At 43.3% G+C, this 16,112-nt stretch overlaps 1 protein-coding gene across 1 annotated transcript in view; it reads right to left on the reverse strand.

Moving 5' to 3' along the window:
* EPHA4 (EPH receptor A4) overlaps positions 1–16,112 on the reverse strand; it is a 105,874-nt gene that overhangs the window by 51,261 nt on the left and 38,501 nt on the right. The window contains exon 4 of the mRNA XM_075760988.1: positions 12,491–12,646. Within this exon, the coding sequence (XP_075617103.1) occupies positions 12,491–12,646 (156 nt within the window). The remainder of the gene's footprint in view (positions 1–12,490; positions 12,647–16,112) is intronic.

The raw sequence follows: 16,112 nt of genomic DNA on the forward strand, positions 1-16,112 counted from the left end.
AGGGCACACGGGTGCACAAGGTGACAACATTTGTCCCTCCACACTGTCCAGGAGGCAGGAGAATAAATAAAAGCCTCTGGAGGAAACCAGCAGCCTCAGGAGACCGCAAGCTGAAGTCCTCGCCGTGCAGCAAAGGTCTGACCTCGCCGGAGCGGCTGCCGGAGCGGGTGGGAGCTGAGGATGTCTGTCCTCCCAGGGGCTGTTCAGCGCCTGGCAGCAGCAAGTCCTGACCAGAAACTGCTCCTGTGGGAGACGGCAAGAGCTTTACAGCGAGAAAAAGCAAAAGGCGTTTTCTTACAGAGCGTTCACTTGCTGCAATTGCACAAGCGAGAGCATCGACTCGGCACGCAGCCAGGAGAGCTGAGATAAGGTGGTGCCAGGGCAAACACCTTCCCTCCCTGAGCAATGCCCGGCTCTGCCAGGGCTGCCCTCCTTTCAGGGGGATATCTGCGAAGCAAAGTGAGGAAGGTTCATCCTGCCACAGTTACCGTCTGAAAGAGGTGCCTTTTAGCTCAGATACAGCAGCCAGTTTGGGGTTAAACTCAGACTTAGTCTGATGGCCATTAAGATATTTTCCAAGGCTCTAGGTCCAGTTTCACGTGGGAAAATGTGCCAGAATCAATCAAGTTCCTCAGAAGCAAAAAGTCAGTAATTAGTATGTGGGACAGGGCATTGCAGTGTCTAAACAGAGACGCAATGAAGCGGAAAACCAGGGAAGCAGATGCTTGCAGGTCACAGAGATGAGTGCACCACCTCCAGCATGAAAAGGAAGATGCGGGGGAGTCTCCAAATGGTGGGCTGACATTACAGTGAGGGGAAAGGCAATTTCTTTTCTTTCTGGAGCACAGTCATCAATGGAGCTGTTGGCACTGGGAGTGGGGAATAGTTTCAGATTGATGGGCCTGGTTTCAGATGTTGAAACACGGGGCGTATCTGCTGCTTCAATGGTGATCAGGATTTGCTTTGTTTCTGACAACAGAGCCACTGTCGCTATATGAGATGAAAACCGCTTCAGGGCCGTGGCAGGCTGGAAGTGCCAGCGCAGTTCCCGCATGAACCCAGCTAGCAGGATCTCACACGAACAGCATCCTGGCCAGACCACCACCCTCACACAAACCCCCTGTCCTCCAGCAGAAAAATCTAGTTGTGGAGCAGATGAGAGGGGAGGCAGGGAGCTGTGCCTCTGAAACATCTCCGATTTTGTCCCGAGTCCAACAATTCACAGCATTTTTCTTAAAACTCCTGCTGATGGCAACATGCTACTGCATGAGCCATTCAGCACTCTGCAAGCATGGAGCTAATACTGCCACACTGCCCGGAAGAGCTTAAAAATGTCACAGTTCCTACAGAAAAAAAATAATCTAGACATTCTTATTTTGAAAACCAACTAATTTTAAAGATCATTTTATGATGGTAGGAAGGCAGGAGCTCTCGCTTTCCCTGCTCAAGACACCAGAACGTAAGGGACAGATCTGCAGAGCCGCTCACACTTCTCCCACTGGGGACCGCAAAGAGGACACGTTTGATCACAGAGCCTGAAAGCCGGATCCCTCACCCAGCCCATTGACCAGCACCATGAGCAGACACGGGGGACTCCTCTGTGGGAACATAGGGGACGGAAGTTTTTAATTTTATACCTTCCTGGGGCTCCATAAATCTCGCTTCACAATAAACCCATCAAAATCAACTGAGCCATGAAGCAAAGGGAAAGGTCCTGGGTGGAGCCGTTCATTGTGTGTGTCAGGGCCGAGGGAAACACTGAGGAGTCTGTTTAGCAACAAATAATCTTTGTCAGGCTAATCTTGCTATCTTCCTCATCCCTCCTATTAGGTTTACTTGAATGTATTGGGCAATGCAGATTGTTTGGCTTTCTCTTGCTGCAATAAGCTATAGCCATTATATCTACCTGTCTCTTTCACCCACAGACAGATCCGTCTGTCTTAAGGGCAATGTTGTATCCTACGTCAAATGAATATGCAGGAAAACTAGAGCTTCTAAGGGGTTAATAGCATGACCATTACTTGTACTAAAAGGACTGATTTATTTTAGCACTCTTATTACAACCTCATGCTGCGTTTTAACTTTTCATCAATATTTCTCTCCCTCCCTTCCTACAAAACACTCAAGTCCCTCTCCAGTCAGAAGCCTCCCGCACGCCACTGCAAGTCTGATAAGAGGCTTGATGAAAACCATGACAAGGATCATATCAACACCTGACCAGCTTCCTCCTACCTTCCAGACCACAGGACATCTCCGTGTGCTACATTACCTGTGTGCCAGCTCTCTGTGGATTATAGGTCTCTGTGGGCATAGTTAAGGAGCCTCTGTGATTCATACCATGGATTAAGTCTGGTCCAAGTGCTGAAGTGACTCACGTACAGCTGCAGTGAAGACCCAGTAATGAACTTGCTGTCCAGGACTGAACTGGCACCTGCAGGGTGCAGATGGCAAGGGGCCACGGCTGTGAAGCAAAGCAGGCTGCAGACTAACACTGGGCATAATGGCATTTCAGTAAACTCTTTATTTGCAAGGAGAGTAATACTTTGCATTTAAATCAGCTGTCCTACACTCTAAGGGTCCCTCAGAGGTTGTTGGCTCAACCATCAACAGGTTGTTTGCCTGTTGTTTGGATACCACCCTGCTGAGGAAGTTATCCCAAAGCCCCTTTCTTCTGGCCACCAGACAGTAGCAGTACAAGTGTAGGAGGTTCAACCTAGTAGAAGTAACAAAATCATTCCGCCAAGGAAAAAAAAAGTCTACCCTGAACACAATGAACAATTTCAAAGGCAAATAGCACAAAGATGATTAACTGCAACTGAGTGAATATTCCGGCTGCCCTCGGGGCTTGGTCACACCCAGCCCTTCATGCACGCCAAAGGGAAAGCACAGACACCAGGACCCTCCGCATGCCCAAGGACGGGGTCTAATCAGGGTGCGCCAGGGCTCCAAGTTCAGCACCACCGTGAAGCCACGAGTCGAAAGCAGAGAGCCTCTCCTCCAACAAACTCCATATACCACAAACCCATGTCAAAGAACATGCTGTAGCTGGGCTCCTGGAGCTGGAGGGACTCCAGCAAGACAGGCAGACAGGCACGATTTGTTGGGTGTGCAGATAGACTCCAACCAAATCAGCCCACCCTTTCTCCCTACAGCTGTAAACCTGACCAATCTACGCAACTGAAAAATACCTCTGGAAACTAACCCTGGGATCTGAAGGTAGAACTGTAAGTGCACTGGGCTGGGGAACTGTATTTAAATAAAGGTTTTAATATCCCTGGTTTTACATCTTCCTTTTTATTACTGATTTGCCCAGCGAGGTGCTTCTCTTAAGTCTCTGTGGGTGTATGCAGTAAATTCAATTACAGTTTTCTACAACTGGACCAGACAGACTTGTTTGACATAAGGAATACTGTCTTCACTAAACCAGTTAATTTAGTTCAGCAACAGTGTATGGTTAGGAGGCCTGGATTAAAGGACAGTGAAAGGAGAAGAGAAAGAAATGATTCCCAGCAAAACAGCTCCCAAGTACCTTTGTTGACCCATAAAATGGCAAGAAATAAGGAGGACCTTGTGGCTTGGTTCTCTGCTGTCCCAGGTTGATAGGATGCCAGAATCCCAGTTTTAGACAACTAGCAGCTCCAAATTTTGGCCAAACAGCTTTTGTTCATGAAAGCTATAAGCAAGTAAAAAATTCTTTTTTCCTTCTCTCAGAGGTCCCGTGGACAAAGCACTGAAGATAATGTTGTGGGCTTTGGTTTGGCCAATTTCATCAGACCCAAGTAGCCATTATATACTATTTTCTTAGGTAGAAAAACAAAAACATTCCAAAACAAGCCAAAAAGCACCTCAGCACAGGGTTCTGACACTTAATGCCTTTAAAGTGAATTTAGCACTTACAAGAACCCGCTCTGATGGCGCCTAAAATAAAGCTCTCTCTAGCCACGAACAGCGCCTGCCCGCGCTCCTACGTCACAGCCTGTCCCCTGGCAGAGGGCTCCTTACCAGGAGCTCCTTTTTTTTTGTGCCAGCTTAGTCCTCAGCCACTAACAATGGTAATGGATTATTTTGGCAGCAACATTACCCATTAAGGACTAAACTGATATTATCAGTATTTGGACTGTAACCACATCTGTTTACTACTAACCTATGGTATGGTTAATATTTATTACCTTGAAAGATCTATCTGTGGGAGGAGATCTATTAAAAACACAAGCTGAAACCCACACGCTCCATGGAAGTGCTAATGGAGATATTTCAAATATATACCCTCAAGAAGGCAAGCCTTCATTATAAGCATCCTGTCAGTCACCAGATCAGTGCATTTAAAATGTACCCTCCTTTAAAAGAAAGATGCTTTCAAAAGATATGTATGTGACTGAGTAACAAGCAGGATGAAGCTTTTGAGCCCTGGAAGGAGAAAATGATTAAAAAAATAATTTACCCAGTTTGTGTGTGCACATGTGTAAAAGCACATTTCTCTATCATGTTACGGATGTGTCTGCAGCCAGAGCGATGGATAATTATTTTCAAGTGGGTTGTCACCCTGCATTCGCTCTGTGTTCCCCTGGCAGTGTGAAATCAGAAGGAAGCTTCATTGGCAATTCCCACCAGACATCAGAAAACCTCAAGCATGTAGAAAAGACTTTAATCTTCTTTAACCATTCCTGCACTCTCCTTGAGGAAAATATCACCTCTTTTTTAAGGCAGAAAAAGTAGACCTTAGCTTGATAAGGATTAAAAATTATTCTAACAAACAGTAAAAATAATCCGATAACCTGCTGCAGTTCAAAGCTTTCTAATTCACCCTCAAACTGAGAAAACCCTGTAAACATACTGTTAAATGCAGCAGAGTGCCAGCTACGGGTGTTTGTTAATCAAAGTCAATCAGGCAGACCAGCAGGCTTCAACAGGCTTTGGACCAGGACTGACAAAAGGATCCTCTTCATGCGCCTGCTCCAGAGATACTGACCCTCTTCATCTCTGGTGATTACAAAGGGAACTCAGGGTATTCAGAAATCTTGAGCTAATTTGCTACATAATAAACAAGATTCATACAACAGGGAAGGTTGCTATGACTCACCATCTTTAAAAGGAGCCTAGTATGAACCAGCCTGTTTTGAATCAGCAACTTGGCCTTGGCTATACTACAGAGGAGCAGTTAAATCTTTGATAAGTTACAGGAGCAGCAGGCACCTGGGAGTAAGCATCCAGCTGTCTAATAGCAAAGAAACTTAACTAGAAATTCTCTGTCAGAAGCAGTGAAAAGTTTAGCACATCTTCTGCTACACAAGATCTGAAAGCCAGCTTTTGTGTACAACACAGCAAGAATAAAGAGAACAAATAAAGAGGTGCAAAAAAGAAAAGATCCATACAATGAACAACTCCAAAGATCCTTGGACCATATCTACAGAGAGCAATGAAATGTCACTGGAAGTACACCACGTACCTTTGAAGGGGCTAGCTAAGAGGCAGTACGACTCTGCTAAGGCTTTTAGTCATGTTGCCAGCCTCACCAGTGTTGCCATACTGCTGCTCTCTCAACAAGGCCTTGTGATGCCGTTATTGTACAGACAGCCTTTAACAATTCTAATCGATACTCTTAAACTTGATCATGACTCTAAAATTCATCTCCCTGGAGGCAGGGCTGAGTGTGAGGGTTTACTGTTTTCAGAGTGGATGCAAAGAAAGTAATTATTAAATAATCAATGTCTTTAAGCTCTAAGTTCCCTCACTAAAATGTCTGGCAAAGTGGTGCCAGGCACAGCCTTCAAGAAAAAGCACTTTGGCCTCTTCTTTCCATCTCATAAAGCTTCATTAAACCTGTACAACTGTGGAGCTGTCAATAATGTTTCAGCATGTGAGCTGTGAAGCCCTTCAGATAAGCCTTTGTTGTTGATCTTTAACCATCTGAAAGACAAGTTATAATGCAGAGTAAACACCTGGGCTGTGTAAGTTTAGGCTTAGAAATGAAGCCCACACTTTCCTGTGACAGTTGTATATGTTGCTGCCACTAATTGCTTCTTTCAGCAGTTGTGGACAGCTCTCCTGTTGCTGTGGGCTAATTTACACAAGCACTGACAGTTCGGACAACCCTCGCTTGTCTGCCTGGCCATTCCTGACCATTTATCATTATAGATTAAGTGTTTTTACAACTGGTGAGACCAAAGTCAACAGCCCGCAAGATGCAGCAGCCACTTGAAATATCAGTCATCTGCTCTATTTCCACCCCCCACCCCCCTTTCCGCGCACGGCTAGCATTACCACTGGGTTTTAATACGACAAGTGATTTGGTAAACAATTCTTAATTTATTTACTCGGGAAGACTCCTTTGACTTCAGTGGGAGTTCTGCCAAGCTACGGATCGTGGACCAGCGCCAATGATAAAATGCCCAGTTTACTGGCATGTACGATTTCCTATTTACTTGCCAAAAGAACCCTGGTCACCAGTTCACAATAGGCTTTGTTCCTTTCACCTGGAGAACAATCCAATCAGTATTTCCTCTTCTCTCCAGGCTAAGGGAGTTAAGTGAAGAGGTCCAGTTACCAATGGCAGAGGTGTGGGAAAACTGATGTTTGCAGGTGCCACCCATGGGCTCTGGATTTCTCTTCCAAAAACCACCACATAAGAACATTTTGCATTGCCAGGTATGCTAAGACATGTTATCGCATCTACTCTAATACGCTGTGCTGCAGACAATATCACCTGTGTTCACTTACTCTTTTGAGATAAAAAGAAGAATTCCACTGCGGATACCAGAAAGTTATCTGACAGTCTGACAGGAAAGACATCCTGACATCCACCCAGAAAAATAAGGTTTTCTGTCATTTGCCCAACTGCTGAATTTCTTATTCTGTTAGCCCTCTAATTTACTTCAACAACTCTACAGAACTGTGTCCTGACTAACCAAATCAAAGTCCCCACTTAATTGAGTAAATGTCTCTGTTAATTTAAGGTTCTGGCCAGAAAATCAGAAGACAGCTAGTAAACAGTTGCTGTATTTAAAGGAGTGATGATTTTAAGTCTACTGATTATAAACACATTGTCAAATTACTCCCGTCTCTTCCAGCCATAACCACTCCCCTTCTTATTCAACATTTTCTCAATTCCTTCAGCCCGTCACCACAGACGAGGTCAGACAGCCTTCTCCTTTGAGATTCCCATCACTCACAAGCCCTTTCTCTCGCTCCAGCAGTGATGCAGCAGTGGATGGTCTATTTTCCCAGCCTGTGTAGAGAAGAAAAATCATTCTCCCCATACTGACTACCCACTGTTACCTCTGCTCTTGCAAGTGCCAGACTGCACCTTAAAAGGCATTTGGACATACTGTTTACATAATGAACAACCTCATATGATGTCTTAAGAACAAAATAATTTACTTAAGGTAAGAACATATATAAAGATGTGGAAGAATTATGTCATAAATTTAACTTCTCAAGATTAGAGGCTGTATTGGCGTATACTTCATATTCTAGAGAAGGGGCTCCAACAGCAGGGGTTAGACTGAAGTAGTGCCAGAACAAGTGTGCAAGCCCTGGGAAGGAAGCATGGCAAAGCCAGTGCAAAGCTGCCTACAACATACTAGCCAGCATGACCGCACATTGTACCCTACCTTCTTATTCTTCTAAAAGCTAGAACAGTGATAATCGGCGTCTGTCTGGAAACTTAAAGAGGCACAAGTTAAGTTGAAGGAAAAAGAACACATTTGTTTATTTAGAAGTCTAAGCAATCATAATAAACATATGCTCAAATAATCAGCTCCTGTGTAATGACTCATTTGCAAGCACAGTTATTAGGTAGGTAAATTCACTCTTTTTTTGAAAATGCAGGTCAAATATTTATCTCTGAGATATATTAAATGCAACACAAGATTGCACTGAGGGCATATATTAGACCATAACATTTACAAAATTGAAGTGTTTAGGCCTTTGAGACCTTTTTTGAAGCCTTGACCTTGGAAACAAATAAGGACAGTGTTATTTTAATGTGCGTTCGAATTTTAACAACACAGTCACACAGCTCTAGTGGAATCCACATTGAGTTTCCACTGTAGATTGCTCATCATTTCATTATGGTTCATTATGCTGATAACTGTCAGAAAGCATTAGGAGCAGAAGCCTTGAGTAATAGCACTGAAATGGTAATTTAAAAACAATATACTTTCTGGAGGAAATACAGCAATGCACTAAATTCAATTAGAAGAGGCGAATGTAAAGACAAGTAAGTGACGTTTGCTCTTTGAAGTCAGGCTCTTCGATTTCTTGATAACCTAAACTGGAGAAAGCCCTTTTACAGCAGGCACTTTTCTCTTGCATCTCACTAAATTTGCTCTCATTATCTCTAAGCTTCTCTGGTATAAACTGTCTTAAATGCAACCATTTCAGAAATATTTCAGGCCACGCCAAAATATCAATCAATCAGTCACTGTTTGGGTGGCACAACGGTCTAAATTATTCAGGGTCATTTACTGAGGCAGATTTCAAGCTGGACAGTCTATGCTGGTAATCTCTCTTTTGTAAAGGGCTCCCAATTAAAAATCATTAATAATCTGAATCGAACAGACAATATAAACAATACAAAACCGTCCTGTTCTCACTCATAATGTGAGCATTGTTTGTTAAGAAACAGTTAGAGAACCCGACTCATTAACGGTGGGGACGCGGGACCAACCAACGCCCATTAACTTGGGTGGGAATTGCACCTGCCCACGCCAGGCAGCGATTCACAGAATATCTCCTTACGGAGAAGGAAATTCAGGGATGATGACCATGAGTGAGATTGGATTGTTTTCCAGCCTCATGGATTTGTGTGTTGGTAAGGCAATTTATTCTCCATTAGATTGCTAACCTTAGAAAGGTCCATCCTCTCAGCAAATGCTGAAATATAATGAAGGTTTGAATAGTTGCCTTAATGTTATTTTTGCAATGCTTCCAAAAGGGAAAGGCATCCCTGTTTTCCACAGCTTGTGCTCAAGCATACAGGTCAATCATACCATCTCCATGCCCAAGCACACAGTTGACAAGCCCACTGTGCTTCAGAGTTGAAAGTCTAAATTCATGAGTTAGGTCAAAGCAGTGGATCCAGAGCAGCTCTGCTCCTCGGTGGTGACAGACACATTGATGATTATCCCCATGAGGCAGGCTTGAGGGAAAGATGCATCGGTTAACACGTGTATGTCAGGGTGTCTATGCCTGGCCTTCTGACATAGCCCACTCCACCATCTCCTACGCTCACATCCTGCCACATTCTTCTCTTACTTGTACAAGGTTTAAGCCAGACATAACTACTCTAGCAGAGCTAAAATAGAACAGAATACTAAAACCAGAGTTTGAGTTATTTGTTTAGATTGGATGCCTGGCTTACCTGAAGGTTAGGCACAGTTTCTACAACTCAACAACGGATGGATATGTCCAACCGGCATTATGGAATGAGAAAACTCTGGAGCCCCTCTCCTGACCACTGCATCAGGAAGTAGGTGTTGCTTTTATTACTTACCATGGGAATTGCAAGAAAGAAAAAGGAAGGGGAATTCTCCAATTCCCTTTCATCCACTAGCACAATCACACTAATGGAAAGTCATAACGGTCTTCCTCCCCCAACCTAGAAGGCGAGATAAGTGACGAGGCCAGCCAGTTTATTACTAAAGGAAATCAATAGCCAAGGGTCAAAGCTTTACAAAAACACATCCTAAGAAGACCGAAGTTCTTCATCTTAAAAAGTGTTTAGAAATAATAAAGAAAGGATCAATCCACAGTCCATTCCAGGTGTTCTCTCCAAATTACCCAATGTTACTTTTATTCACCTGGTCTAATAGTTCTCCAAGTGAACAGAAACCTGATTTTACAAGCCAGTGGAGCAGAGTCTATCTTTTTGCTAGAAGAATGGATCTCAGATACTGTGTTTTATTTCTTCATTAGTGCGCCGTCACACTGAGCGATTACTAAATGCAGGGCTGAATGAGAATACCAGGGTTAAAGAGAGCATAATGAACAAAGAAGGTGCCTGATTATTATGGCTGTCAGCACAAGGGAATTGGGTTTGTCACCTGGTTTAACCAACTGGTAAGAACTGATTAGAGTCTGAATCCGTCTGAAAGAACCTTTGATGTTTACACTCCCTTCTGTCTCCACATCTTGTCAGGAAAGGCAGACAAACAGGGAGCTTCTTCTGGAGGGGCTTCCTTCAGCAGAGACCCTCTAAACGCTGTCACTTGCCTCAAGTGCACGGGCAGAAGGCCATTAAGTGTGGGGGGCATGGCAAACAAACAGCCCCCCAGGAGCCCCTTGCACAACACAGAGGTACACCACACACATGAGGCTGCATTTTGTGTGTGCAGGTACCACCATCGTAGCAACGTTCAAATGCTGCTAAGGCAGACCTCAAAGAGGGAATATTAGCAAGCGCAGCAGTGAGTGATATTAGTGAGCACAGCAAAGCTGCCCCACAAGCAAGCTCAGAAATAACCTCTTTGACTTCCCTCACCTTGGATCACAGAAAAAGCAGCCCTTAAGCTACAGGAAAATTCAAAGCCATGAAACGGGACCTCCAAAGACAGGCCTGTTTTCCAAGACCAGGTGTCTGTGGGGCTGTGGTGTTGGCTTGCCTCTGCATGCTGAATCCTCCTAGACTGCCACAGAGATGATGACCGAGGCCAGCACCATGGCCCTTGCCTTCTCTTCTTTCCTCTTCATATTTTCAGGGCAAAAGACCAAGATCAGGGACTTCAACTTCGACTGACCTCTGAAGAGAGGAATGGGGAAGGGTGCCAGAATGAGGTCCAAGACTTGACAAAAAAGGGCTAAGCTTGCAGGGGTACATTTTGCAATACAAGAAAACATACATATCATTTGCTCACAATTCCTGCATCTGGAAGTGTTTTGCTCTCTCCTCATACTTCACTTACTGCACATGCCTATTTAAATTCAACTAGTTGATTATTAATTTGATTTCAATTTGGTCAGGATATCACTTGCAAGGACCAGGGCTTTATGAGAAACTTTTGCTGCTAGAATGTTATTTAGGGTGTACTTTCTGAATAATATTTTTATTGTTGCAAAAAGACATTTTCCCTATCAAAATGGTCAAGCTTTATCTCTCCTAGTGTAAATTATATTATAAAAAGCATGTTCCTACCCACTTCAGCAAGTTTTCACAACACAGTTAGACCTCCATCCCCAGTCGACACTTAGCAAGGGATATATGGACCTCCAGCTCTCCTACTAAGCAAAAGCAGCTGCTGCTGGCTATGCCCAGGCCTGCTTCACCACCACCCAGCAAAACTCACAGCTGAAAAGGAGGAGATCACTGAAGAAGAGCTGGAATCAAGGGGGTGTGGGGAAAGGATGAGTGCTGGCTTAGTTATGGACAATACTTTGTTTCTGCCTTGTAAGGGAGAAATTAAGATTTAAATAAATGTGAGTCATCTCTCCTAAATGAATTTGGAATATATTAAAATGTTACAAAAGAAGTATCTCAGCCTTCCCTCACTCACAGACACACACACTCTCTCTCTCTCTACATAAATATACAGCTGAACTCCAGAAATCTGGAAGCATTTCCAATAGCTTTGAAGGAAAGCCACACATGGCTATCCCCTGGTAAAATACAGCCCTTTCACTTATTGTTTCAAACTGCTCTGTTCCTAGAGAAGCGAAAACTGAAGAACTAGATGATCACGATTTAATGCCAGGGCATGCCTGGAATCCCAGGTCTTCAGCTGCACGAGCCGTTAACCAACACATAGGACAAGGCGTTGTTCCAGCAACCCCGTGGGTGTGCTCAGGGCTCTACGCCTCTCGCTCTCCCTGCTGAAGGCATTTTGGTGGAACTAAAGCAAATTCCATTTGCTGTACATGATGTATTTACCTATAAAGGCTAAAATAAACCATACTTTGCTTGTGTGTTTCATTAAGATTTAAGATTTATTATTACCACCCCTTTGAGAGGAACAGTTTTATATTCCTAAGGATCACCAGCTATATTTTGAGCAAATTACATATATAATGAGATTATAAATATTACCTATTTACTGTAGCTCATACAATTACAAAAAAAGCTTTCACAATTCCTACAAATATCAATATTTAAAGAGATGAAAGGTGATGTGATCTACTGGACAGGTCCTCAGACTGGAACTTTGATTACTCTAATTTCCAACTCTTTTACTGAGGTGTGCGAGTCACTCCTCTTTTGTGGCTTTGTCTCCTCCCAGTCTCCTGATTTGGTTAGACTGTAAGCTCTCAAGGGTCAATGGAACCATGTCACTGTTAGGAATTCAGGGCTGAGAACTAACACTTTCTCTCCCAGAAATGTGAACCAAAACACAAACGGCATCTGCAAAGGGCTTAAGAGCTACTGAATGCTGCTCTTAGAAGCGGGACACTTCTTAGAGACACAGATCTCCGGGCAGTACTTCCTGCATACACAGCAAAAGAAAGACAGGAGAAGAAATGGATGATAAAAGGGGAAGAGACTGTTCAAAGACCAACTTACGAGTGCAGGGCATGGAGGCAGCATCATTTTCAGCTCGGAAAAAACCCCGATCGCAGGTGCAGGAGGTAGAGCCTTCCCAGATGGAGTAGCTGTGAGGCGGGCATTTGGCGCAAGCCACATCTGTCGAGAGAGCCTTGTAGTATCCGATTTTGCAAGCTAGACGGAGGAACAGGAAGGGAGAGTGTTACTTGCCCAGGCTGTGATCATAAATTGCTGGCTTACTTATTCACAATTGAGGCAGGAGACATTTCAAAGAGATCTAATGATGTCCTTTTAGCCCCAGGTGAAGAATTAACAATCATCATGCTCTTAATGAGTCAGGGGATACTGATTTCTAATTCCAACAAGAGCCATTTTAAAAGCTGGCTTGGAGATGGTAAAAAAAAAAAATAAATTATGCTTTTCTATTGACACTGCCAGAAAATCAGCTGCCTCTTTGTGCTTACTGTGGAGTTGCATGTTGCTTAACCCACGTCCACCTGCATTCACACACACACAGAGCATGACAAAAGGGGTGCAATTGGTTTATTCCATGACCACTTAAGGAATGGCAGCTGACAGTCAGACACTGCCAATTTTTAAGAGGGAGTGGGACAGGAACCCACTGTGATTGGCAGCAAGGCCCTCAGCCTAACATGCCCGGAAATGGCACGTCTCCCTCCTGGCAAGGCAGAATTCATTTGGCTCTTTCTCGCCAAGGGAGGAAATCAGCAATGCTCTCCCCAGCTCGAAGCCAGGAGATAGCTGCCACCAGGTCCCACGTGCAGTTGCCAGGCTTTCGGTGACATCATCTTCATAAATGCAATGCTTACACGAATGGCTACTTTTACACCACTTGGAAAAAACTCATTAGCATCATTAACAACACATTTTAATGGTGGCTAACAGGTATGTCATCCTAGAAATTTCTCCCTCGGCTAAAGATAAAAGCCCACCATCACCACTGGCTTTCAGCACTACAGAGAACAGAGAAAATACCCAGGCACCCGAGCGCATAAAAAGGAAAGGTTGTTCCCAGTATTTACTGCGTGACTCACTCTCACATCTCGTCATTTATCACCTACGCTACCTTTAGGGTTCTCATGCTCTGCACAGGCTCCAGTACACGGGGCGCAGGCACCCACACAGCTGGGGCTCACTCTTTCTCTTTCTCTTTTCTCTTAGTCCCCCTCCTCCTTTCCCTCTTTCTCTTATGAAGCCCTCCAAAGGGAGACAGAGAGGGATTTTAGTAACATGTCTATGAAACAGCAAGTAACTTCACTCTTATTACCCAAATTCAATTTATGGAATTTCCTTAACGAGTCCTATCTTTACGAGGTGCCATGCACCATCCATAAGAGCACTGGGAGATCGGTCCGCTTTCGCTCGCTGTGGCTGTCGCTGGACCAGAGGATCTTACAAAACTACATTGCTCAAGTGACTAAGATTTATGCTTCCAGAGTTTACATGCATCATGTTATTAGATAAGGTTCAACTTGCAAGGTGCTTTTTGGCCATGCTTCAAACAGCCTTGGGGTTTCAATTAAAATCAGAAACCGCAGCTTTGGCAGGAAGAATCACGGGGGTCAAACCCAGCCTCCCCACATCAGAGACAATTAGTCCCTGAACACAAATACAAGCCCACTGGGTATGGTCTATCAGCAAGGCAGTCACAGTACACAAAGGCAACTCATGTAAAACAGCTTATTCTGCTAGTGATGTGAATTGCCCAGAAAAAAAAAAAAAAAGAGAGAAAAAAACAACCCATGGAAAATTACCTTTCATTTTTTTATATGATTTGCAATATCTCGTGAGTTGTACTATCACTACATGTGCTCTTGTGCCTGGTTTAACAACAGCAGCAGTCAAGTGGTAGATGCTGATCTGAGATTATTCCTGGTTTTCACTGTCACAGCTCAGATCAGAAATACACCTAAGCCTGTATATGACCAGGACAGACAACAACAGGCAGAATCTTGCTGCCATATATAAAGACAAGGCATGGAAAAACAGAATACAAGAGGAGACAGCAGGCTGACTGCTCTTATCCATAAAATTCTTTCTAATATTCAAGGTTTTTAAAATAAAACATGTGAACTAACATTACTGTTAATGTGAACTTCATCATTCACAGAAATTATTAAATGAAGAGCTGCCTTTAGCATCTTCTGAGTATTAAAACACCTAGATGATAAACAATCTAGCACAAGGCTGTAGATCCTGCTCGGGCTATAACATGCTGTTGGAAAGGCAAGAAAATGTCACAGGTAAAGATTTTGGAGACCATTCCCCCTCCTCACTGTCTTTTCAGACTCAATGGTTTGAAAGGGAATAGATGGATGCAGTGGGTACCGCAAGGTCAACAGTCAAGGATTTTTTCCCCCTCGTTTCATGCACTGTATTTTGTTTTCTACTATATTAAGCCAAGATCATTAATATTTCAAGACCTGAAGAAAGCTCTTCAAACAAACACAGTGGCTGCTCCTAAAGCACACACAGCCATTTTGCTTCAAAAATCACCTACTCCTGACCACATTAGTTTTCTTCATTTAACGTGCTCAGAGATTCACCACATTTCAGCACGTGGCAGAAAAGGGCATAAGAGAACGTGTGGCATTCAACCAGCAGTTCTTTGCCCCTAAGAGCTCCGTGGTACCATCACTTAAAAACTCAAATCTAATCCTGTAAAAGCCGTTCTTAGCATGAAGTACCGCTGACACACCTATTACAACCAGTGCCTGTTAAGGCTACGGATGGGCTTTTTTTGAAGGTTAATGATTTAGTAGGCAAACAAAAAGCCTGTACAGAACCTGTTCCCTGAAAGTCTTTATTGCATGCTCATGACAAATCTTCATGTGGCTGCTTTTCTAGGAAGGATTTGCTGGGTGAGACCTGGCATGAATGAGGTTCTTACACAGCTTTCGAAAGATACCATTGTAAAAAGATTAGTTCACATGTGCAATGCAAACTTTGAATTCAATTCCTTAGCTTTGCCTTAATTAGTTCTTTCTGTTAGGTTTTCTTTTTTTTTTTTAAGGAAAAAAAAAAGAAAAATCTCTTCTCGCATTCAGATCACCCACAAGCATAACAAGGTTACAATCATCTGCACTAGAGCCAAGGAAAATTCTCAAACAAAAATATTTTCAGCATGAAAAAGCTCACAGTTTTTCCTCAGAACAAATCACATTGATTTTAAATGAACAACAGGTTGAAATAATTATGCTGATATCTTTGAGTTCTAATGGTGAAATCTACTTGGTTTCTATTTCTTTTAAAGTGAGGCAGGATTTGTCCAACCTTGCTGGTCATTACTATATGGGGGGTTGTTTTGTTGTGTTTTTTTTTTTTTTTTTTTTTAAATTTACCAGAGTGATACACATTAAAACCACAAAAACTGCTCTGAAGAATTATGGAGCTTCAGTCAAATCACTAAATTTTCTCAAGCTGTTTTTCAAACTCCATTTTCTCATTAAAACCTGATTTTCAGACTCATGGCTTTCTCAAGAAAAAAAAATAAAACAAGAATACATGTGTGGGCTGGGAAGTCTGCCTGCTTGGTCTCTCCAAATGCTGAATTTTCTATTAGAAAATTTCAGCCAGCAATTTCAGAATTTAAAGCCTGGTGGATGGGGTTCTGGTCACA

The sequence above is a fragment of the Balearica regulorum genome, chromosome 9 (genome assembly GCF_011004875.1).
Source record: "Balearica regulorum gibbericeps isolate bBalReg1 chromosome 9, bBalReg1.pri, whole genome shotgun sequence".
Taxonomy (NCBI): Eukaryota; Metazoa; Chordata; class Aves; order Gruiformes; family Gruidae; genus Balearica; species Balearica regulorum.